This window comes from Oncorhynchus gorbuscha, linkage group LG21, assembly GCF_021184085.1.
Source record: "Oncorhynchus gorbuscha isolate QuinsamMale2020 ecotype Even-year linkage group LG21, OgorEven_v1.0, whole genome shotgun sequence".
NCBI classification, from domain to species: Eukaryota; Metazoa; Chordata; class Actinopteri; order Salmoniformes; family Salmonidae; genus Oncorhynchus; species Oncorhynchus gorbuscha.
This window is the reverse complement of record NC_060193.1, coordinates 60729311-60755049: the sequence shown is the minus strand read 5'-3', so window position 1 is coordinate 60755049 and position 25739 is coordinate 60729311. Positions and strand designations below refer to the sequence as shown.

General features: G+C 45.1%; 1 protein-coding gene across 1 annotated transcript in view; it reads right to left on the bottom strand.

Moving 5' to 3' along the window:
• LOC124008067 (cilia- and flagella-associated protein 47-like) overlaps nucleotides 1-25739 on the bottom strand; it is a 27232-nt gene continuing 1493 nt past the window's right edge. The window contains exons 2-16 of the mRNA XM_046318971.1: nucleotides 21950-22097; nucleotides 21708-21793; nucleotides 16620-16809; nucleotides 15045-15133; nucleotides 14755-14868; nucleotides 14055-14149; nucleotides 10779-11045; nucleotides 6405-6505; nucleotides 4437-4592; nucleotides 2573-2769; nucleotides 2405-2481; nucleotides 1429-1650; nucleotides 686-863; nucleotides 113-229; nucleotides 1-18 (exon numbers count right to left, since the gene is read on the bottom strand). Of these exons, the coding sequence (XP_046174927.1) occupies nucleotides 1-18; nucleotides 113-229; nucleotides 686-863; nucleotides 1429-1650; nucleotides 2405-2481; nucleotides 2573-2769; nucleotides 4437-4592; nucleotides 6405-6505; nucleotides 10779-11045; nucleotides 14055-14149; nucleotides 14755-14868; nucleotides 15045-15133; nucleotides 16620-16809; nucleotides 21708-21793; nucleotides 21950-22097 (2055 nt within the window). The remainder of the gene's footprint in view (nucleotides 19-112; nucleotides 230-685; nucleotides 864-1428; nucleotides 1651-2404; nucleotides 2482-2572; nucleotides 2770-4436; nucleotides 4593-6404; nucleotides 6506-10778; nucleotides 11046-14054; nucleotides 14150-14754; nucleotides 14869-15044; nucleotides 15134-16619; nucleotides 16810-21707; nucleotides 21794-21949; nucleotides 22098-25739) is intronic.

Sequence of the window (25739 nt, the reverse complement as noted above, 5' to 3'; positions counted from 1 at the left end):
TCAACACCCCCCTCCTACCTGTAGAGGTGAGTGGGCTCCAGACGGTAGTCCTCATGCTGTGGTAGTGCAGGTTGAGCCAGGTGAGTAGCCTCCTCTCCCAGGTGGAGTAGACGTTAGAGGTCAGGGGCTTTGGGTCTATCCTGGGGACCTGCTGCTCCATGCTGCCACTGTCACAGCTCTGGAGGCCCAGGGACAAGGGACCCTCTGTCACCCGCGGCAGGACTAGCACCTGGGGAGGAGGGGACAGACAGACAGACACAGATACATTTCTCAGACTGCTGATCAGGACACAGAGGGAGAGAGAGAGAGAAAGAGATATATAGAGAGAGACGGAGAGAGAGACAGAGAGAGATTTGTGACCTGTTGCCACTGGGCAACCAGTGAAGAACAAACACCATTGTAAATACAACCCATATTTATGCTTATTTATTTTCCCTTGTGTACTTTAACCATTTGTACATTGTTACAACACTGTATATATATATATATATATAACATGACATTTGTCTTTATTGTTTTGAAACTTCTGTATGTGTAATGTTTACTGTTCATGTTTATTGTTTATTTCACTTTATATATTATCTACTTCACTTGCTTTGGCAATGTTAACACATGTTTCCCATGCCAATAAAGCCCTTGAATTGAATTGAATTTGAATTGAGAGAGAGAGACTACACTCTCTTGCCTTGTAGGTCTGCAGTAGAACATCCATCCAGGCCCTTTTACTGAGGGATTCAAAGACCTTGCTGCTGTAGTCCAGCCCCCTCTGATCACACTGGGCCTGTAGAGAGCTCCAGTGGCTGAACTCCTGGGAGTCTAACAGGTACTGGGGTCTGATGTGGGACAGACAGGCTCCCTGCCTCCTGAAGATCACAACACAGTGAGTAGGCTGGTGAGGGTGTGTGCCTGCGTGTGTACGTGTGTACGTGTGTAAGTGTGTACGTGTGTACGTGTGTAAGTGTGTACATGTGTACGTGTGTAAGTGTGTAAGTGTGTACGTGTGTACGTGTGTACGTGTGTACATGTGTACGTGTGTACGTGTGTACGTGTGTACGTGTGTACGTGTGTAAGTGTGTACGTGTGTACGTGTGTAAGTGTGTACGTGTGTACGTGTGTACGTGTGTACGTGTGTACGTGTGTACGTGTGTAAGTGTGTAAGTGTGTACGTGTGTACGTGTGTACGTGTGTACGTGTGTAAGTGTGTAAGTGTGTAAGTGTGTACGTGTGTACGTGTGTAAGTGTGTACGTGTGTACGTGTGTACGTGTGTACGTGTGTAAGTGTGTAAGTGTGTAAGTATGTACGTGTGTACGTGTGTACGTGTGTACGTGTGTAAGTGTGTACGTGTGTACGTGTGTACGTGTGTACGTGTGTACACGGAGGCCCGGCGGAGTTGTCCGTGTATGAGTGATTAAGTGTCTGTGTGGTACCTGAGGAAGGCCAGCAGCACTGTGTTCCAGTGAAGAAGCTGCTGCACGCGCTCAGTGAGGTTGCAGGGCAGCGATTGGTTGGTGCTCACACCAGGAAGTGTCTGTCCACTCAGGTGACGCAGCATGTCGTAGATGGTCCGTGTGTCTTTACCTTGACTCATAAGGTACGAGTTCCTCCACTCACTAGAGCTGGAGTCTACTGTCTGGACTCTACATACCACCCTGGGGAGAGATAGACAGAGAGAGAGAGAGAGAGAGAGAGAGAGAGAGAGAGAGAGAGAGAGAGAGAGAGAGAGAGAGAGAGAGAGAGAGAGAGAGAGAGAGAGAGAGGGAGGGAGGGAGGGAGGGAGGGAGGGAGGGAGGGAGGGAGGGAGGGAGGGAGGGAGGGGGAGGGAGGGAGGGAGAAAGAGAGATAGAGAGAGAGAGAGAGAGAGAGAGAGAGGAGGGAGAAAGAAAGAGAGAGAGAGAAAGAGAGAGGGGAGGGAGAAAGAGAGAGAGAGAGAGAGAGAGAGAGAGGGAGAGAGGGGAGGGAGAAAAAGAGAGAGAGGGAGAAAGAGAGAGAGGGAGAGAGAGAGAGAGAGAGAGAGAGAGAGAGAGAGAGAGAGAGAGAGAGAGAGAGAGAGAGAGAGAGAGAGAGAGAGAGAGAGAGAGGGGGAGGGAGGGAGAAAGAGAGAGAGAGAGGGAGAGAGAGAGGAGAGACGAATAATAACATAATGTAATGAAAACATAAAATAAAAATATGTGTGACGGATACCAGTCCATCTACCTTCTGAGAGAGCGTGGTAGAGAGATGAGGTTTACCTTCTGAGAGAGCGTGGTAGAGAGATGAGGTTTACCTTCTGAGAGAGCGTGGTAGAGAGATGAGGTTTACCTTCTGAGAGAGCGTGGTAGAGAGATGAGGTTTACCTTCTGAGAGAGCGTGGTAGAGAGATGAGGTTTACCATCTGAGAGAGCGTGGTAGAGAGATGAGGTTTACCTTCTGAGAGAGCGTGGTAGAGAGATGGGGTTTGGTCCACGGGGCCAGCCAAACTGACTGAACCACTTCTGTACGGCCTGCAAGCAATCAACCAATCAACCAGTCACATTTAGCTATACAGCCTTTGTTCTATCAGCAGTTGTCCCAGAGTGATTTACCAGTTGTTACCTGCAGGATGCTGTGGTAGTACAACCCCTCCTCTGAGTCCTGCCCTGGAAACACTGGTATACCCTGCTGCTGCCACTGCTGCTGGTCAGTCACACCATCCGTCTCTCTCTCACCCTCTGTCTCCTTCTGGGGCCAGTCCTCCTTCCCTCTAGGTCCTGGTCCTGCACACCCAGCCCTACTCCTGCTGTCTCCAGAGTCTGAAGGCAGGTCAATATGTTTGATTCAGCTTGGAATGGGCACGTTGGGGTTATTATTTGTGGATTGTGGTAGTGGTACCTTTGTAGGGGGAAAACCAAGTTAAGGCCCCAGTACTTCACCGTACTTCACATACTGTATTTGACCAGGTCTGGTGTGTAGCAGTGTAGCTGTGGAGGTGTGTCTCACCAGAGGTGGAGTGATTACTGGTGGAGGAGAGGAAAGCGAAGGTGGAGGAGGAGGAAGTGTAGCGAGACAGAGGGCTGAGGGAGTAGCAGTGTAGCTGTAGAGGTGTGTCTCACCAGAGGTGGAGTGATTACTGGTGGAGGAGAGGAAATCGAAGGTGGAGGAGGAGGAAGTGTAGCGAGACAGAGGGCTGGGGGAGTAGCATGGCTGTAGCTGTAGAGGTGTGTCTCACCAGAGGTGGAGTGATTACTGGTGGAGGAGAGGAAAACAAAGGTGGAGGAGGAGGAAGTGTAGCGAGAGAGAGGGCTGAGGGAGTAGCAGTGTAGCTGTAGAGGTGTGTCTCACCAGAGGTGGCGTGATTACTGGTGGAGGAGAGGAAAGCGAAGGTGGAGGAGGAGGAAGTGTAGCGAGACAGAGGGCTGAGGGAGTAGCAGTGTAGCTGTAGAGGTGTGTCTCACCAGAGGTGGAGTGATTACTGGTGGAGGAGAGGAAAGCGAAGTTGGAGGAGGAGGAAGTGTAGCGAGAGAGAGGGCTGAGGGAGTAGCAGTGTAGCTGTAGAGGTGTGTCTCACCAGAGGTGGAGTGATTACTGGTGGAGGAGAGGAAAGCGAAGGTGGAGGAGGAGGAAGTGTAGCGAGAGAGAGGGCTGGGGGAGTAGCATGGCTGTAGCTGTAGAGGTGTGTCTCACCAGAGGTGGAGTGATTACTGGTGGAGGAGAGGAAAGCGAAGGTGGAGGAGGAGGAAGTGTAGCGAGAGAGAGGGCTGAGGGAGTAGCAGTGTAGCTGTAGAGGTGTGTCTCACCAGAGGTGGAGTGATTACTGGTGGAGGAGAGGAAAGCGAAGGTGGAGGAGGAGGAAGTGTAGCGAGAGAGAGGGCTGAGGGAGTAGCAGTGTAGCTGTAGAGGTGTGTCTCACCAGAGGTGGAGTGATTACTGGTGGAGGAGAGGAAAGCGAAGGTGGAGGAGGAGGAAGTGTAGCGAGAGAGAGGGCTGGGGAGTAGCATGGCTGTAGCTGTAGAGGTGTGTCTCACCAGAGGTGGAGTGATTACTGGTGGAGGAGAGGAAAGCGAAGGTGGAGGAGGAGGAAGTGTAGCGAGAGAGAGGGCTGAGGGAGTAGCAGTGTAGCTGTAGAGGTGTGTCTCACCAGAGGTGGAGTGATTACTGGTGGAGGAGAGGAAAGCGAAGGTGGAGGAGGAGGAAGTGTAGCGAGAGAGAGGGCTGAGGGAGTAGCAGTGTAGCTGTAGAGGTGTGTCTCACCAGAGGTGGAGTGATTACTGGTGGAGGAGAGGAAAGCGAAGGTGGAGGAGGAGGAAGTGTAGCGAGAGAGAGGGCTGGGGGAGTAGCATGGCTGTAGCTGTAGAGGTGTGTCTCACCAGAGGTGGAGTGATTACTGGTGGAGGAGAGGAAAGCGAAGGTGGAGGAGGAGGAAGTGTAGCGAGACAGAGGGCTGGGGGAGTAGCAGTGTAGCTGTAGAGGTGTGTCTCACCAGAGGTGGAGTGATTACTGGTGGAGGAGAGGAAAGCGAAGGTGGAGGAGGAGGAAGTGTAGCGAGAGAGAGGGCTGGGGGAGTAGCATGGCTGTAGCACCGCCTTCCCTGTCATCTGAGAGGGCCCTGATTCGCCGCTGCAGCCGCTCAGACAACCTGAGTGACAACCACATGGACAATTTAGGGTTGGGGGTGGGAGAACACAGATACTTAGATTAGTAAGTATCATCATGAAGTGCTTTGAGAGACTAGTCAAGGACCATATCACCTTCACCCTACCTGACACCCTAGACCCACTCCAATTTGCTTACCGCCCAAATAGGTCCACAGACGATGCAATCTCAACCACACTGCACACTGCCCTAACCCATCTCGACAAGAGGAATACCTATGTGAGAATGCTGTTCATCGACTACAGCTTGGCATTTAACACCATAGTGCCCTCCAAGCTCGTCATCAAGCTCGAGACCCTGGGTCTCGACCCCGCCCTGTGCAACTGGGTACTGGACTTCCTGACGGGCCGACCCCAGGTGGTGAGGGTAGGCAACAACATTTCTACCCCGCTGATCCTCAAAACTGGGGCCCCACAAGGGTGCGTTCTGAGCCCTCTCCTGTACTCCCTGTTCACCCACGACTGCGTGGCCACGCACGCCTCCAACTCAATCATCAAGTTTGCGGACGACACAACAGTGGTAGGCTTGATTACCAACTACGATGAGACAGCCTACAGGGAGGAGGTGAGGGCCCTCGGAGTGTGGTGTCAGGAAAATAACCTCACACTCAACGTCAACAAAACTAAGGAGATGATTGTGGACTTCAGGAAACAGCAGAGGGAACACCCCCCTATCCACGTTGATGGAACAGTAGTGGAGAGGGTAGTAAGTTTTAAGTTCCTCGGCGTACATATCACAGACAAACTGAATTGGTCCACTCACACTGACAGCGTCGTGAAGAAGGCGCAGCAGCGCCTCTTCAACCTCAGGAGGCTGAAGAAATTCGGCTTGCCACCAAAAGCACTCACAAACTTCTACAGATGCACAATCGAGAGCATCCTGTCGGGCTGTATCACCGCCTGGTACGGCAACTGCTCCGCCCACAACCGTAAGGCTCTCCAGAGGGTAGTGAGGTCTGCACAACGCATCACCGGGGGCAAACTACCTGCCCTCCAGGACACCTACACCACCCGATGTCACAGGAAGGCCATAAAGATCATCAAGGACAACAACCACCCGAGCCACTGCCTGTTCACCCCGCTATCATCCAGAAGGCGAGGTCAGTACAGGTGCATCAAAGCTGGGACCGAGACACTGAAAAACAGCTTCTATCTCAAGGCCATCAGACTGTTAAACAGCCACCACTAACATTGAATGGCTGCTGCCAACACACTGTCATTGACACTGACCCAACTCCAGCCACTTTAATAATGGGAATTGATGGGAAATATATCACTAGCCACTTTAAACAATGCTACCTAATATAATGTTTACATACCCTACATTATTCATCTCATATGTATATGTATATACTGTACTCTATATCATCTACTGCATCCTTATGTAATACATGTATCACTAGCCACTTTAACTATGCCACTTTGTTTACATACTCATCTCATATGTATATACTGTACTCGATACCATCTACTGTATCTTGCCTATGCCGCTCTGTACCATCACTCGCTCATATATCTTTATGTACATATTCTTTATCCCCTTACACTTGTGTCTATAAGGTAGTAGTTTTGGAATTGTTAGCTCGATTACTTGTTGGTTATTACTGCATTGTCGGAACTAGAAGCACAAGCATTTCGCTACACTCGCATTAACATCTGCTAACCATGTGTATGTGACAAATAAAATTAGATTTGATTTGATTTGGGATTAGTAGACAGTCCTCCTCAGTGTGAGTGTATGAATGCTGTACACGGTGCAGTGTGTTGTGGGTACAGAACAGGACAGCAGGACGTACCAGTCTTGAGGACTATCTGCTGCTCAGAGCGGTGCAGAGCCAGGTAGGGCCACACTGTCAACAAACTGTTATCTGCTGTAGCACAGACCTCCACCCTGAACCTGAAGAGACCGACAGATAGGAGAGAAATGATTACATCATGTACAACTCTGGACTAAGACAGGAGAACATCATGTACAACTCTGGACTAAGACAGGAGAACATCATGTACAACTCTGGACTAAGACAGGAGAACATCATGTACAACTCTGGACTAAGACAGGAGAACATCATGTACAACTCTGGACTAAGACAGGAGAACATCATGTACAACTCTGGACTAAGACAGGAGAACATCATGTACAACTCTGACTAAGACAGGAGAACATCATGTACAACTCTGGACTAAGACAGGAGAACATCATGTACAACTCTGGACTAAGACAGGAGAACATCATGTACAACTCTGGACTAAGACAGGAGAACATCATGTACAACTCTGGACTAAGACAGGAGAACATCATGTACAACTCTGGACTAAGACAGGAGAACATCATGTACAACTCTGACTAAGACAGGAGAACATCATGTACAACTCTGGACTAAGACAGGAGAACATCATGTACAACTCTGGACTAAGACAGGAGAACATCATGTACAACTCTGGACTAAGACAGGAGAACATCATGTACAACTCTGACTAAGACAGGAGAACATCATGTACAACTCTGACTAAGACAGGAGAACATCATGTACAACTCTGGACTAAGACAGGAGAACATCATGTACAACTCTGGACTAAGACAGGAGAACATCATGTACAACTCTGGACTAAGACAGGAGAACATCATGTACAACTCTGGACTAAGACAGGAGAACATCATGTACAACTCTGGACTAAGACAGGAGAACATCATGTACAACTCTGGACTAAGACAGGAGAACATCATGTACAACTCTGGACTAAGACAGGAGAACATCATGTACAACTCTGGACTAAGACAGGAGAACATCATGTACAACTCTGGACTAAGACAGGAGAACATCATGTACAACTCTGGACTAAGACAGGAGAACATCATGTACAACTCTGGACTAAGACAGGAGAACATCATGTACAACTCTGGACTAAGACAGGAGAGAGAGAGAGAGAGAGGAGAGAAATGAATACATCATGTACAACTCTGGACTAAGACAGGAGAACATCATGTATAACTCTGGACTAAGACAGGAGAGAGGAGGAGAGAAATGATTACATCATGTACAACTTTGGACTAAGACAGGAGAGAGAGAGAGGAGAGAAATGAATACATCACTGGATGAAGCTCGGGAGAATTATGAGAGAGAGAGAGAGAGAGAGAGAGAGAGAGAGAGAGAGAGAGAGAGAGAGAGAGAGAGAGAGAGAGAGAGAGAGAGAGAGAGAGAGAGAGAGAGAGAGAGAGAGAGAGAGAGAGAGAGAGGTTTGAGAAAGAGAAAGAGAAAGAGTAAGAGAAAGAGAGAAATGATCTCAGAGACACGGCAAGAAGGGCCTTCTATGCCGTCAAAAGGAACATCAAATTCAACATACTAATTAGGATCTGGCTAAAAAAATACTTGAATTAGTCATAGAGCCCATTGCCCTTTATGGTTGTGAGGTCTGGGGTCCGCTCACCAACCAAGACTCCACAAAATGGGACAAACACCAAATTGAGACTGCATGCAGAATTCTGCAAAAAATATCCTCCGTGTACAACGTAGAACACCAAATAATGAACGCAGACCAGAATTAAGCCGATACCCACTAATGATCAAAATCCAGAAAAGAGCCGTTAAATTCTACAACCACCTAAAAGGAAGCGATTCACAAACCTTCCATAATAAAGCCATCGCCTACAGAGAGATGAACCTGGAGAAGAGTTCCCTAAGCAAGCTGGTCCTGGGGCTCTGTTCACAAACACAAACACACCCCACAGACCCGCAGGACAGCAACACAATTAGACCCGACCAAATCATGAGAAAACAAAAAGATAATTACTTTGGAAGAATGAACAAAAAAACAGAGCAAACTAGAATGCTAGTTGGCCCTAAACAGAGAGTACACAGTGGCAGAATACCTGACCACTGTGACTGACCCAAACTTAAGGAAAGCTTTGACTATGTACAGACACAGTGAGCATAGCCTTGCTATTGAGAAAGGCCGCCGTAGGCAGACATGGCTCTCAAGAGAAAACAGGCTATGTGCTCACTGCCCACAAAATGAGGTGGAAACTGAGCTGCACTTCCTAACCTCCTGCCCAATGTATGACCATATTAGAGACACATATTTCCCTCAGATTACACAGATCCACAAAGATTTTGAAAACAAATCCAATTTTGATAAAACTCCCATAACTACTGGGTGAAATACCACAGTGTGACATCACAGCAGCAAGATTAGTAACCTGTTGCCACTAGAAAAGGGCAACCTGTGAAGAACAAACACCATTGTAAATACACCCCATATCTATGCTTATTTATTTTCCCTTGTGTATCCTTAACCATTTGTACATCGTTGCAACACTGTATATACACTGCTCAAAAAAATAAAGGGAACACTAAAATAACACATCCTACATCTGAATGAATTAAATATTCTTATTAAATACTTTTTTCTTTACATAGTTGAATGTACTGACAACAAAATCACACAAAAATGATCAATGGAAATCAAATGTATCAACCCATGGAGGTCTGGATTGAGGTCATACTCAAAATTAAAGTGGAAAACAACACTACAGGCTGATCCAACTTTGATGTAATATCCTTAAAACAAGTCCAAATGAGGCTCAGTAGTGTGTGTGGCCTCCACATGCCTGTATGACCTCCCTACAACTTGTTTGTCTTGCATTAGGAGAAACCCAGGGCCAACCACACCAACATATGGTCTCACAAGGGGTCTGAGGATCTCATCTCGGTAACTAGTGGCAGTCAGGCTACCTCTGGCGAGCACATGGAGGGCTGTGCGGGCCCCCAAAGAAATGCCACCCCACACCATGACTGACCCACCGCCAACCCGGTCATGCTGGAGGATGTTGCAGGCAGCAGAATATTCTCCACCAGACTCTGTCACGTCTGTCACGTGTTCAGTGTGAACCTGCTTTCATCTGTGAAGAACAAATGCCAAACGTGCTGCACGGTGTTGGGCTGTAAGCACAACCCCCACCTGTGGACGTCGGGCCCTCATACCCACCCTCATGGAGTCTGTTTCTGACCGTTTGAGCAGACACATGCACATTTGTGGCCTGCTGGAGGTCCTTTTGCAGGGTTCTGGCAGTGCTCCTCCTGCTCCTCCTTGCACAACTGCGGAGGTAGCGGTCCTGCTGCTGGGTTGTTGCCCTCCTATGGCCTCCTCCACGTCTCCTGATGTACTGGCCTGTCTCCTGGTAGCGCCTCCATGCTCTGGACACTACGCTGACAGACACAGCAAACCTTCTTGCCACAGCTCGCATTGATTTGCCATCCTGGATGAGCTGCACTACCTGAGCCACTTGTGTGGGTTGTAGACTCAGTCTCATGCTACCACTAGAGTGAAAGCACCGCCAGCATTCAAAAGTGACCAAAACATCAGCTAGGAAGCATAGGAACTGAGAAGTGGTCTGTTGTCCCACCTGCAGATCCACTCCTTTATTGGGGGTGTCTTGCTAATTGCCTATAATTTCTACCTGTTGTCTATTCCATTTGCACAAAAGCATGTGCAATTTATTGTCAATCAGTGTTGCTTCCTAAGTGGACAGGTTGATTTCACAGAAGTGTGATTGTCTTGGAGTTACATTGTATTGTTTAAGTGTTCCCTTTATTTTTTTGAGCAGTGTATATATAATATGACATTTGTAATGTTTTTATTGTTTTGAAACTTCTGTATGTGTAATGTTTACTGTTAATATTGATTGTTTATTTCACTTTTGTATATTATCTACCTCACTTGCTTTGGCAATGTTAACACATGTTTCCCATGCCAATAAAGCCCCTTGAATTGAATTGACTTGAGAGACCGAGACCGAGACAGAGAGAGAGAGAGAGAGAGAGAGAGAGAGAGAGAGAGAGAGAGAGAGAGAGAGAGAGAGAGAGAGAGAGACAGACAGAGAGAGAGAGAGAGAGAGCGAGAGAGAGAGAGAGAGAGAGAGAGAGAGAGAGAGAGAGAGAGAGAGAGAGAGAGAGAGAGAGAGAGAGAGACAGAGAGAGAGAGAGAGAGAGAGAGAGAGAGCGAGAGAGAGAGAGAGAGAGAGAGAGAGAGAGAGAGAGAGAGAGAGAGAGAGAGAGAGAGAGAGAGAGAGAGAGACAGAGAAGGAAACAGAGAAAGATCTAGAGTACAAAAGAGAGAGAGGTAATGAACAGTATGTGTGGCTGACTGGGACGAGGTTTCCTAAGTATCCGTACCTGTTGTTGAGGTGGTCCAGGAATGTGATGTGTGAGCTGAGGTCCAGGGGCTGAGGGGAGCAGAAGGTCACTGTGCAGCTGATGGGGGTCTGGGGCTCTGTGTGGGTCTGGGGCTCTGTGTGGGTCTGGGGCTCTGAGTGGGTCTGGGGCTCTGTGTGGGTCTGGGGAGGGACGGTGCCATTGTGGGGCAGGCTGACTGAGAGGGGCTTCACCCGACTGCCATCCTTCAGAACCATCTCCTCCACCTCCACACGCAGACAGGAACCACTAGGGTCAGAAGGCAAAGGTCACAGAGGTGAGACTGTATTACACTATATGGGATATTAATATATGACTCTATAACGACTCTATAATGGGACTCTATAATGGGACTCTATAATGGGACTCTATAACGACTCTATAATGGGACTCTATAATGGGACTCTATAACGACTCTATAATGGGACTCTATAATGGGACTATAATGGGACTCTATAATGGGACTCTATAATGGGACTCTATAATGGGACTATAATGGGATTCTATAATGGGACTCTATAATGGGACTCTATAATGGGACTCTATAACGACTCTATAATGGGACTCTATAACGACTCTATAACGACTCTATAATGGGACTCTATAATGGCACTCTATAATGGGACTCTATAATGGGACTCTATAATGGGACTTTATAATGGGACTCTATAATGAGACTATAATGGGACTATAATGGGACTATAATGGGACTATAATGGGACTCTATAATGGGACTCTATAACGACTCTATAATGGGACTATAATGGGACTCTATAATGGGACTATAATGGGACTCTATAATGGGACTCTATAATGGGAATCTATAATGGGACTATAATGGGATTCTATAATGGGACTCTATAATGGGACTCTATAATGGGACTCTATAACGACTCTATAATGGGACTCTATAATGGGACTATAATGGGACTCTATAATGGGACTCTATAATGGGACTCTATAATGGGACTATAATGGGACTCTATAATGGGACTATATTGGGACTCTATAATGGGACTCTATAATGGGACTCTATAATGGGACTCTATAATGACTCTATAATGGGACTCTATAATGGGACTATAATGGGACTCTATAATGGGACTCTATAATGGGACTTTATAATGGGACTCTATAATGGGACTCTATAATGGGACTCTATAATGGGACTTTATAATGGGACTCTATAATGAGACTCTATAATGGGACTATAATGGGACTATAATGGGACTCTATAATGGGACTCTATAATGGGACTATAATGGGACTCTATAATGGGACTCTATAATGGGACTATAATGGGACTCTATAATGGGACTCTATAATGGGAATCTATAATGGGACTATAATGGGATTCTATAATGGGACTCTGTAATGGGACTCTATAATGGGACTCTATAACGACTCTATAATGGGACTCTATAATGGGACTATAATGGGACTCTATAATGGGACTATAATGGGACTCTATAATGGGACTATATTGGGACTCTATAATGGGACTCTATAATGGGACTCTATAATGGGACTCTATAACGACTCTATAATGGGACTCTATAATGGGACTATAATGGGACTCTATAATGGGACTCTATAATGGGACTTTATAATGGGACTCTATAATGGGACTCTATAATGGGACTCTATAACGACTCTATAATGGGACTCTATAATGGGACTCTATAATGGGACTTTATAATGGGACTCTATAATGGGACTCTATAATGGGACTATATTGGGACTCTATAATGGGACTCTATAATGGGACTCTATAATGGGACTCTATAACGACTCTATAATGGGACTCTATATTGGGACTATAATGGGACTCTATAATGGGACTCTATAATGGGACTTTATAATGGGACTCTATAATGGGACTCTATAATGGGACTCTATAATGGGACTTTATAATGGGACTCTATAATGAGACTCTATAATGGGACTATAATGGGACTCTATAATGGGACTCTATAATGGGACTCTATAATGGGACTATAATGGGACTCTATAATGGGACTCTATAATGGGACTATAATGGGACTCTATAATGGGACTCTATAATGGGAATCTATAATGGGACTATAATGGGATTCTATAATGGGACTCTGTAATGGGACTCTATAATGGGACTCTATGACGACTCTATAATGGGACTCTATAATGGGACTATAATGGGACTCTATAATGGGACTCTATAATGGGACTCTATAATGGGACTATAATGGGACTCTATAATGGGACTATATTGGGACTCTATAATGGGACTCTATAATGGGACTCTATAATGGGACTCTATAACGACTCTATAATGGGACTCTATAATGGGACTATAATGGGACTCTATAATGGGACTCTATAATGGGACTTTATAATGGGACTCTATAATGGGACTCTATAATGGGACTCTATAACGACTCTATAATGGGACTCTATAATGGGACTCTATAATGGGACTTTATAATGGGACTCTATAATGGGACTATATTGGGACTCTATAATGGGACTCTATAATGGGACTCTATAATGGGACTATATTGGGACTCTATAATGGGACTCTATAATGGGACTCTATAATGGGACTCTATAACGACTCTATAATGGGACTCTATAATGGGACTATAATGGGACTCTATAATGGGACTCTATAATGGGACTTTATAATGGGACTCTATAATGGGACTCTATAATGGGACTCTATAATGGGACTTTATAATGGGACTCTATAATGAGACTCTATAATGGGACTATAATGGGACTCTATAATGGGACTCTATAATGGGACTCTATAATGGGACTATAATGGGACTCTATAATGGGACTCTATAATGGGACTATAATGGGACTCTATAATGGGACTCTATAATGGGAATCTATAATGGGACTATAATGGGATTCTATAATGGGACTCTGTAATGGGACTCTATAATGGGACTCTATGACGACTCTATAATGGGACTCTATAATGGGACTTTATAATGGGACTCTATAATGGGACTCTATAATGGGACTCTATAACGACTCTATAATGGGACTCTATAATGGGACTCTATAATGGGACTCTATAATGGGACTCTATTCTGTATTATTACTGCATGGAAATGCAGATCTGTTTATCTGGAGCTGTAACACTGCTGGATCAGGTTATAAATACACAGGCTACCTATCAGAGCATAGAGATCATTACTGTACTACAGTAAACAGTCAGTTAGTGGGTGGAAGCCCATCATGACAGGCAGGTGAATGGGTGGTACAGACCTGGGGTACCCGGTGAGGAGCAGGAAGAGGGTGGTGGTGGAGGGTGTGTCCAGAGGGACAGGGGTGAGGAGGACTCGAGGGGGAGGAAGGTGATGCTGGGGGGTGAGGGGTGGCACTGAGAGACAGCACCCTGTAGGGGTGAGGGGCTCCCCCCTCCTCCCCCTCTCTCTCCTCCTGCCCCTCCTCAGACAGAAACAGAGGGAGGGACACCTCGATCTGACCCGCTGTCACTGGTAGAAAGAGTGAAGATGCAGAACAAAACACATTAAAAAACACTTCCAGAACCTCCATGAAATCATTCAGTAGCAGCAGGACTCATCTAAACATAACGCCTGAACCTGAGTGGAGCAGAGGTCTAAGGCACTGAGGCGTCACTACAGACCCTGGTTCGATTACAGGCTGTATCACAACCGGCTGTGATTGGGAGTCCCATAGGGCGGCGCACAATTGTCCCAGAGTCGTCCAGGTTTGGCCGTCATTGTAAATAATAATTTGCTCTTAACTGACTTGTCATGTTAAATAAAATAAAGAACGATGAACTTTGGAGTGTTGTTATTATAATTATATTAACTGTCCACCAAAAGTGAGCTCTGAGGGTGAGGTGAGAGAGGGGTTAACCTGGTGGGACTCTCTCAGGAGAGAGGGAGACAGTGACAGACACACACTGCAATGGCTCCAGTGTCCCAGCGGTAGGACAGACAGTGAACAGTCCCTCATTGCTGCTGGTGCTACTGCCCCCTCCTGGTGTTACTGCAGCGCTGCAGTCAATCCTCCAGCTCACCCTCTTGTCAGACACGTTCCTCAGCTCTACGGTCTGGAGACAACAGATGAGAAGAGCTTCCAGCTGGTTGTAGCTCAGCCCAACAACACACAAACTGCCTCTCAGTTGGGAATATCAAGCTCTTTCTCTCTGCCAGCCATGAGAAACATCTGCCATTCAGAATCTACCTGCTTTAGTAGTTGGTGGAGTGGTGAGGTGACAGTAGCTACCTGAGTTTGTGAGGTAGTAGTGACTGAGCTAAAGGGCTCCAGATCAAACTGGAGACTTGATGGGGACATCTCCAGCGGGACACACAGGGCTGAGAGACACACAGGGACAGAATATCTTAAGTGCTAATTACACAGCTCCTAAACCACTCTTATCTTCAATCTATTGTCCCATCTCAGCTCCTAAAACACTCTTATCTTCACCCTATTGTCTTATCACAGCTCCTAAACCACTCTTATCTTCAACCTATTGTCTTATCACAGCTCCTAAACCACTCTTATCTTCAACCTATTGTCTTATCTCAGCTCCTAAACCACTCTTATTTTCAACCTATTGTCTTATCTCAGCTCCTAAAACACTCTTATCTTCAACCTATTGTCTTTTCTCAGCTCCTAAACCACTCTTACCTTCAACCTATTGTCTTATCACAGCTCCTAAACCACTCTTATTTTCAACCTATTGTCTTATCTCAGCTCCTAAACCACTCTTATCTTCAACCTATTGTCTTATCTCAGCTCCTAAACCACTCTTATCTTCAACCTATTGTCTTATCTCAGCTCCTAAACCACTCTTATCTTCAACCTATTGTCTTATCTCAGCTCCTAAAACACTATTATCTTCAACCTATTGTCTTATCTCAGCTCCTAAACCACTCTTATCTTCAACCTATTGTCTTATCTCAGCTCCTAAACCACTCTTATCTTCAACCTATTGTCTTATCTCAGCTCCTAAACCACTCTTATCTTCAACCTATTGTCTTATCTCAGCTCCTAAAACACTCTTATCTTCAACCTATTGTCTTATCTCAGCTCCTAAACCACTCTTATCTTCAACCTATTGTCTTATCTCAGCTCCTAAACCACTCTTATCTTCAACCTATTGTCTTATCTCAGCTCCTAAACCACTCTTATCTTCAACCTATTGTCTTATCTCAGCTCCTAAACCACTCTTATCTTCAACCTATTGTCTTATCTCAGCTCCTAAAACACTCTTATCTTCAACCTATTGTCTTTTCTCAGCTCCTAAACCACTCTTACCTTCAACCTATTGTCTTATCACAGCTCCTAAACCACTCTTATTTTCAACCTATTGTCTTATCTCAGCTCCTAAACCACTCTTATCTTCAACCTATTGTCTTATCTCAGCTCCTAAACCACTCTTACCTTCAACCTATTGTCTTATCTCAGAGCCCTATGGAATGCTGAGTGTGTAGTGTCATTACTGTCTAATATAATAGATAGGGACAGAAACAACATAGCACATTGTGAGGTCATATGGAGTCTTACAAGTATTGGAAACAACGTTGGATGTGGATACAGTGGGAACAGGTAGGTCTGAGAGAGTGTGATTTCATTGATGTTTGTGGAAATGTATGTAAATGTTAAGTTGTTTCTTGTTTTTGTCTGTTGTTTGTTTCCTGTCAAGGAAAAGCAGCAAGAAAAGTTTTATAAAAAATTAATATATATATATATATTAAGTATACTGCAGGGACAGAACATCTCAGTCCATCTGTTCAGGCCAATGGTTCAGGCAGGCAACTGACACACTTTCTGACCCCGTATCTCCACCTCTCTAACCTGTGGCCTGCACCCTGCGTGATAGCGTCTCCATGGCGATGGGCAGCGGGCGCGGGGTGACGATGTGTTGGTCCCGGGAAGAGGAGGACTTGGGGACAGAGTTGGGAGGGGCGGAGGAGAAGGAAGAGGAGAAGGGAGGCATGCCCACACCGTTGACCGTCACAGGCAGGTTGAAGTCATACGCTGCCACCTGCAGGACAAACACAGGAACTACCGACTGATAGAGATGGGATGGGGTTTGGGTCAGTTCAGTTTGGTGTAATGGTGAGGTTAGGATCATGATTATGGTGGAGAGAACTTATCCTTGATGTCTCTGTGTTCAGGGAAAACATGTCTATTATAAACACAGATGTAGGTGGAGTACTGTGGAAGGTGGTTGATGTGTTAGTGATTAATAGACACAGATAGATGTAGGTGGAGTACTGTGGAAGGTGGTTGATGTGTTAGTGATTAATAGACACAGATAGATGTAGGTGGAGTACTGTGGAAGGTGGTTGATGTGTTAGTGATTAATAGACACAGATAGATGTAGGTGGAGTACTGTGGAAGGTGGTTGATGTGTTAGTGATTAATAGACACAGATAGATGTAGGTGGAGTACTGTGGAAGGTGATTGATGTGTTAGTGATTAATAGACACAGATAGATGTAGGTGGAGTACTGTGGAAGGTGGTTGATGTGTTAGTGATTAATAGATACAGATAGATGTAGGTGGAGTACTGTGGAAGGTGGTTGATGTGTTAGTGATTAATAGACACAGATGTAGGTGGAGTACTGTGGAAGGTGGTTGATGTGTTAGTGATTAATAGACACAGATGTAGGTGGAGTACTGTGGAAGGTGGTTGATGTGTTAGTGATTAATAGACACAGATGTAGGTGGAGTACTGTGGAAGGTGGTTGATGTGTTAGTGATTAATAGACACAGATGTAGGTGGAGTACTGTGGAAGGTGGTTGATGTGTTAGTGATTAATAGACACAGATGTAGGTGGAGTACTGTGGAAGGTGGTTGATGTGTTAGTGATTAATAGACACAGATGTAGGTGGAGTACTGTGGAAGGTGGTTGATGTGTTAGTGATTAATAGACACAGATGTAGGTGGAGTACTGTGGAAGGTGGTTGATGTGTTAGTGATTAATAGACACAGATAGATGTAGGTGGAGTACTGTGGAAGGTGGTTGATGTGTTAGTGATTAATAGACACAGATAGATGTAGGTGGAGTACTGTGGAAGGTGGTTGATGTGTTAGTGATTAATAGACACAGATAGATGTAGGTGGAGTACTGTGGAAGGTGGTTGATGTGTTAGTGATTAATAGACACAGATAGATGTAGGTGGAGTACTGTGGAAGGTGATTGATGTGTTAGTGATTAATAGACACAGATAGATGTAGGTGGAGTACTGTGGAAGGTGGTTGATGTGTTAGTGATTAATAGACACAGATAGATGTAGGTGGAGTACTGTGGAAGGTGGTTGATGTGTTAGTGATTAATAGATACAGATAGATGTAGGTGGAGTACTGTGGAAGGTGGTTGATGTGTTAGTGATTAATAGACACAGATGTAGGTGGAGTACTGTGGAAGGTGGTTGATGTGTTAGTGATTAATAGACACAGATGTAGGTGGAGTACTGTGGAAGGTGGTTGATGTGTTAGTGATTAATAGACACAGATGTAGGTGGAGTACTGTGGAAGGTGATTGATGTGTTAGTGATTAATAGACACAGATAGATGTAGGTGGAGTACTGTGGAAGGTGGTTGATGTGTTAGTGATTAATAGACACAGATAGATGTAGGTGGAGTACTGTGGAAGGTGGTTGATGTGTTAGTGATTAATAGACACAGATAGATGTAGGTGGAGTACTGTGGAAGGTGATTGATGTGTTAGTGATTAATAGACACAGATGTAGGTGGAGTACTGTGGAAGGTGGTTGATGTGTTAGTGATTAATAGACACAGATAGATGTAGGTGGAGTACTGTGGAAGGTGGTTGATGTGTTAGTGATTAATAGACACAGATGTAGGTGGAGTACTGTGGAAGGTGGTTGATGTGTTAGTGATTAATAGACACAGATGTAGGTGGAGTACTGTGGAAGGTGATTGATGTGTTAGTGATTAATAGACACAGATGTAGGTGGAGTACTGTGGAAGGTGGTTGATGTGTTAGTGATTAATAGACACAGATAGATGTAGGTGGAGTACTGTGGAAGGTGGTTGATGTGTTAGTGATTAATAGACACAGATGTAGGTGGAGTACTGTGGAAGGTGGTTGATGTGTTAGTGATTAATAGACACAGATGTAGGTGGAGTACTGTGGAAGGTGGTTGATGTGTTAGTGATTAATAGACACAGATGTAGGTGGAGTACTGTGGAAGGTGGTTGATGTGTTAGTGATTAATAGACACAGATAGATGTAGGTGGAGTACTGTGGAAGGTGGTTGATGTGTTAGTGATTAATAGACACAGATAGATGTAGGTGGAGTACTGTGGAAGGTGGTTGATGTGTTAGTGATTAATAGACACAGATAGATGTAGGTGGAGTACTGTGGAAGGTGGTTGATGTGTTAGTGATTAATAGACACAGATAGATGTAGGTGGAGTACTGTGGAAGGTGGTTGATGTGTTAGTGATTAATAGACACAGATAGATGTAGGTGGAGTACTGTGGAAGGTGGTTGATGTGTTAGTGATTAATAGACACAGATAGATGTAGGTGGAGTACTGTGGAAGGTGGTTGATGTGTTAGTGATTAATAGACACAGATAGATGTAGATGGAGTACTGTGGAAGGTGGTTGATGTGTTAGTGATTAATAGACACAGATAGATGTAGGTGGAGTACTGTGGAAGGTGGTTGATGTGTTAGTGATTAATAGACACAGATAGATGTAGGTGGAGTACTGTGGAAGGTGGTTGATGTGTTAGTGATTAATAGACACAGATGTAGGTGGAGTACTGTGGAAGGTGATTGATGTGTTAGTGATTAATAGACACAGATAGATGTAGGTGGAGTACTGTGGAAGGTGATTGATGTGTTAGTGATTAATAGACACAGATAGATGTAGGTGGAGTACTGTGGAAGGTGGTTGATGTGTTAGTGATTAATAGACACAGATAGATGTAGGTGGAGTACTGTGGAAGGTGGTTGATGTGTTAGTGATTAATAGACACAGATGTAGGTGGAGTACTGTGGAAGGTGGTTGATGTGTTAGTGATTAATAGACACAGATGTAGGTGGAGTACTGTGGAAGGTGATTGATGTGTTAGTGATTAATAGACACAGATGTAGGTGGAGTACTGTGGAAGGTGGTTGATGTGTTAGTGATTAATAGACACAGATGTAGGTGGAGTACTGTGGAAGGTGGTTGATGTGTTAGTGATTAATAGACACAGATGTAGGTGGAGTACTGTGGAAGGTGGTTGATGTGTTAGTGATTAATAGACACAGATAGATGTAGGTGGAGTACTGTGGAAGGTGGTTGATGTGTTAGTGATTAATAGACACAGATAGATGTAGGTGGAGTACTGTGGAAGGTGGTTGATGTGTTAGTGATTAATAGACACAGATGTAGGTGGAGTACTGTGGAAGGTGGTTGATGTGTTAGTGATTAATAGACACAGATGTAGGTGGAGTACTGTGGAAGGTGGTTGATGTGTTAGTGATTAATAGACACAGATGTAGGTGGAGTACTGTGGAAGGTGGTTGATGTGTTAGTGATTAATAGACACAGATGTAGGTGGAGTACTGTGGAAGGTGGTTGATGTGTTAGTGATTAATAGACACAGATGTAGGTGGAGTACTGTGGAAGGTGGTTGATGTGTTAGTGATTAATAGACACAGATGTAGGTGGAATACTGTGGAAGGTGGTTGATGTGTTAGTGATTAATAGACACAGATAGATGTAGGTGGAGTACTGTGGAAGGTGGTTGATGTGTTAGTGATTAATAGACACAGATGTAGGTGGAGTACTGTGGAAGGTGGTTGATGTGTTAGTGATTAATAGACACAGATAGATGTAGGTGGAGTACTGTGGAAGGTGGTTGATGTGTTAGTGATTAATAGACACAGATGTAGGTGGAGTACTGTGGAAGGTGATTGATGTGTTAGTGATTAATAGACACAGATGTAGGTGGAGTACTGTGGAAGGTGATTGATGTGTTAGTGATTAATAGACACAGATGTAGGTGGAGTACTGTGGAAGGTGGTTGATGTGTTAGTGATTAATAGACACAGATAGATGTAGGTGGAGTACTGTGGAAGGTGATTGATGTGTTGGTGATTAATAGACACAGATAGATGTAGGTGGAGTACTGTGGAAGGTGGTTGATGTGTTAGTGATTAATAGACACAGATGTAGGTGGAGTACTGTGGAAGGTGGTTGATGTGTTAGTGATTAATAGACACAGATAGATGTAGGTGGAGTACTGTGGAAGGTGGTTGATGTGTTAGTGATTAATAGACACAGATGTAGGTGGAGTACTGTGGAAGGTGGTTGATGTGTTAGTGATTAATAGACACAGATAGATGTAGGTGGAGTACTGTGGAAGGTGGTTGATGTGTTAGTGATTAATAGACACAGATAGATGTAGGTGGAGTACTGTGGAAGGTGGTTGATGTGTTAGTGATTAATAGACACAGATAGATGTAGGTGGAGTACTGTGGAAGGTGGTTGATGTGTTAGTGATTAATAGACACAGATAGATGTAGGTGGAGTACTGTGGAAGGTGGTTGATGTGTTAGTGATTAATAGACACAGATGTAGGTGGAGTACTGTGGAAGGTGGTTGATGTGTTAGTGATTAATAGACACAGATAGATGTAGGTGGAGTACTGTGGAAGGTGGTTGATGTGTTAGTGATTAATAGACACAGATGTAGGTGGAGTACTGTGGAAGGTGGTTGATGTGTTAGTGATTAATAGACACAGATGGATGTAGGTGGAGTACTGTGGAAGGTGGTTGATGTGTTAGTGATTAATAGACACAGATAGATGTAGGTGGAGTACTGTGGAAGGTGATTGATGTGCTGGTGATTAATAGTTGAAAATGAGTATAGATGAGGGATAATGAAAACAGAGGAGGGAGGACGGAGCCCTTACTTGTTTAGGGGAGAACACCAGGCAACACTGGGCAGTCTGCTGCCCCTGTAAATCCATCACAAACACGTCTGGCTCCTGGCTCGTACCTGCAGCACACCAACACCTGGCTCTCAATATTAGGCCTCCAGTTTAGTAATCCATACATCTAAATGGAACTAGGCTGACAGTTTATGATAGTCTATCTTCTCAGAGCATTTCAGTCACAGTCAATGTGTCTATCAATCAATCAATCAAATACCGACCTGCAGAGTGTGGAGGGAAGTGGATGGTGAAGTCAGTGTGTTCTGACAGGTCAAACTGGACCCGGGCCAGGGCAGAGGATCGGTTCCTCAGGGAGAACGGAACGCCACGACTGGAACCAGAATACACCCCGTGGAACAGGAAGGATTTCTGAGAGGAGGAGGATAACAAAGATGAAGAGATGTTTCTGAGAGGAGGAGGATAACAAAGATGAAGAGATGTTTCTGAGAGGAGGAGGATAACTAAGGTGGAGAGATGTTTCTGAGAAGAGGAGGAGGATAACTAAGATGGAGATATGTTTCTAAGAGGAGGAGGAGGATAACTAAGATGGAGAGATGTTTCTGAGAGGAGGAGGATAACTAAGATGGAGAGATGTTTCTGAGAGGAGGAGGATAAGAGATGTTTCTGAGAGGAGGAGGATAAGAGATGTTTCTGAGAGGAGGAGGAGGATAAGAGATGTTTCTGAGAGGAGGAGGATAAGAGATGTTTCTGAGAGGAGGAGGAGGATAAGAGATGTTTCTGAGAGGAGGAGGAGGATAAGAGATGTTTCTGAGAGGAGGAGGAGGATAAGAGATGTTTCTGAGAGGAGGAGGAGGATAAGAGATGTTTCTGAGAGGAGGAGGATAACTAAGATGGAGAGATGTTTCTGAGAGGAGGAGGAGGATAAGAGATGTTTCTGAGAGGAGGAATAGTCTAAATATTTTACAGACCGAGTTGAATGTTTTGTTTTCTGACTGTGGCAAAAAAAACTTGAACAGCTCAGCTCTGCTCTCTGAAAATGAACAGCTCAGCTCTGCTCTCTGAAAATGAACAGCTCAGCTCAGCTCTGCTCTCTGAAAATGAACAGCTCAGCTCTGCTCTCTGAAAATGAACAGCTCAGCTCTGCTCTCTGAAAATGAACAGCTCAGCTCAGCTCTGCTCTCTGAAAATGAACAGCTCAGCTCTGCTCTCTGAAAATGAACAGCTCAGCTCTGCTCTCTGAAAATGAACAGCTCAGCTCAGCTCTGCTCTCTGAAAATGAACAGCTCAGCTCAGCTCTGCTCTCTGAAAATGAACAGCTCAGCTCAGCTCTGCTCTCTGAAAATGAACAGCTCAGCTCAGCTCTGCTCTCTGAAAATGAACAGCTCAGCTCTGCTCTCTGAAAATGAACAGCTCAGCTCAGCTCTGCTCTCTGAAAATGAACAGCTCAGCTCAGCTCTGCTCTCTGAAAATGAACAGCTCAGCTCAGCTCTCTGAAAATGAACAGCTCAGCTCAGCTCTGCTCTCTGAAAATGAACAGCTCAGCTCTGCTCTCTGAAAATGAACAGCTCAGCTCTGCTCTCTGAAAATGAACAGCTCAGCTCAGCTCTGCTCTCTGAAAATGAACAGCTCAGCTCAGCTCTGCTCTCTGAAAATGAACAGCTCAGCTCAGCTCTGCTCTCTGAAAATGAACAGCTCAGCTCAGCTCTGCTCTCTGAAAATGAACAGCTCAGCTCTGCTCTCTGAAAATGAACAGCTCAGCTCTGCTCTCTGAAAATGAACAGCTCAGCTCAGCTCTGCTCTCTGAAAATGAACAGCTCAGCTCAGCTCTGCTCTCTGAAAATGAACAGCTCAGCTCAGCTCTGCTCTCTGAAAATGAACAGCTCAGCTCAGCTCTGCTCTCTGAAAATGAACAGCTCAGCTCTGCTCTCTGAAAATGAACAGCTCAGCTCAGCTCTGCTCTCTGAAAATGAACAGCTCAGCTCTGCTCTCTGAAAATGAACAGCTCAGCTCAGCTCTCTGAAAATGAACAGCTCAGCTCAGCTCTGCTCTCTGAAAATGAACAGCTCAGCTCTGCTCTCTGAAAATGAACAGCTCAGCTTTGCTCTCTGAAAATGAACAGCTCAGCAGCTCTGCTCTCTGAAAATGAACAGCTCAGCTCAGCTCTGCTCTCTGAAAATGAACAGCTCAGCTCAGCTCTGCTCTCTGAAAATGAACAGCTCAGCTCTGCTCTCTGAAAATGAACAGCTCAGCTCAGCTCTGCTCTCTGAAAATGAACAGCTCAGCTCAGCTCTGCTCTCTGAAAATGAACAGCTCAGCTCAGCTCTGCGCTCTGAAAATGAACAGCTCAGCTCAGCTCTGCTCTCTGAAAATGAAAAAAAAATCCTCTCTTAACTGGATCCTCCTCTGGGAGGATCCAGTTAAAAGAGAGGGAGGATCCAGTTAAAGGAGAGGGAGGATCCAGTTAAAGGAGAGGGAGGATCCAGTTAAAGGAGAGGGAGGATCCAGTTAAAGGACAGGGAGGATCCAGTTAAAGGAGAGGGAGGATCCAGTTAAAGGAGAGGGAGGATCCAGTTGGATCCAGCTGTAAGCGTGGCCTGCCCTCTTCAAAGCCTGTGTGGCCCAGCAGCTCATTCTACAGAGCCCAGCAGCTCATTCTACAGAGCCCAGCAGCTCATTCTACAGAGCCCAGCAGCTCATTCTACAGAGCCCAGCAGCTCATTCTACAGAGCCCAGCAGCTCATTCTACAGAGCCCAGCAGCTCATTCTACAGAGCCCAGCAGCTCATTCTACAGAGCCCAGCAGCTCATTCTACAGAGCCCAGCAGCTCATTCTACAGAGCCCAGCAGCTCATTCTACAGAGCCCAGCAGCTCATTCTACAGAGCCCAGCAGCTCATTCTACAGAGCCCAGCAGCTCATTCTACAGAGCCCAGCAGCTCATTCTACAGAGCCCAGCTAAGGGGCTGAGACAAACACTCCAAAGGAAAACATGTCAATTCTGATTTTTTTTTTAAAGAACTCGCCATTGCCAAAAGGAAAAAGGACTACTCACACACACAAAGTTGTCTATTTTTGTGTGTGAACCACCTGCTCATTCAAGGCAGTGAACACCACCACATTCATCTGGTTCTGTTGGAAAAGGGGTTCCATTCATTTCAAGGCAGGAAGCAGCAGACTTTGTTGTTATGATGAATTGGTATTGGATTGTTTGTTTTCTACAACTCAGCAGAAAAGGACTAGAGACTCTGCTGTAGTGTGTTCCTGACAGGGCATATTCAGGACACGCTGTTATGCTCTGCTGTAGTGTGTGTTTTGTACACACACACACACACACACACACACACACACACACACACACACACACACACACACACACACACACACACACACACACACACACACACACACACACACACACACACACACACACACACACACACACACACACACACACACACACACACACACACACACAGTGGCAAGAAAAAGTATGTGAACACTTTGGAATGACCTGGATTTCTGAATAAATTGGTCATCACATTTGATCTGATCTTCATCTAGGTCACAACAACAGACAACACAGTCTGCTTAAACTAATAACACACCAATTATTGTATTTTTCTTGTCCATATTGATTACATCATTTAAACATTCACAGTGTAGGTTGGAAAAGGTATGTGAACCCCCAGGCTAATGACTTCTCCAAAAGATAATTGGAGTCAGGGGTCAGCTAACCTGGAGACCAATCAATGAGATGAGTTTGGAGATGTTGGTTAGAGCTGCCCTGTCCTATAAAAACACTCACAAAATGTGAGTTTGCTATTCACAAGAAGCATTGCCTGATGGGAACCATGTCTCGAACAAGAGAGATCTCAGAAGAACTCAGATTTAGAATTGTTGACCTGCATAAAGCTGGAAAGGGTTACAAAAGTATCTCTGAAAGTCTTGATGTTCATCAGTTCACGGTAAGACAAATAGTTTATAAATGGAGAAAGTTCAGCACTGTTGCTACTCTCCCTAGGAGTGGCCGTCCTGCAAAGATGACTGCAAGA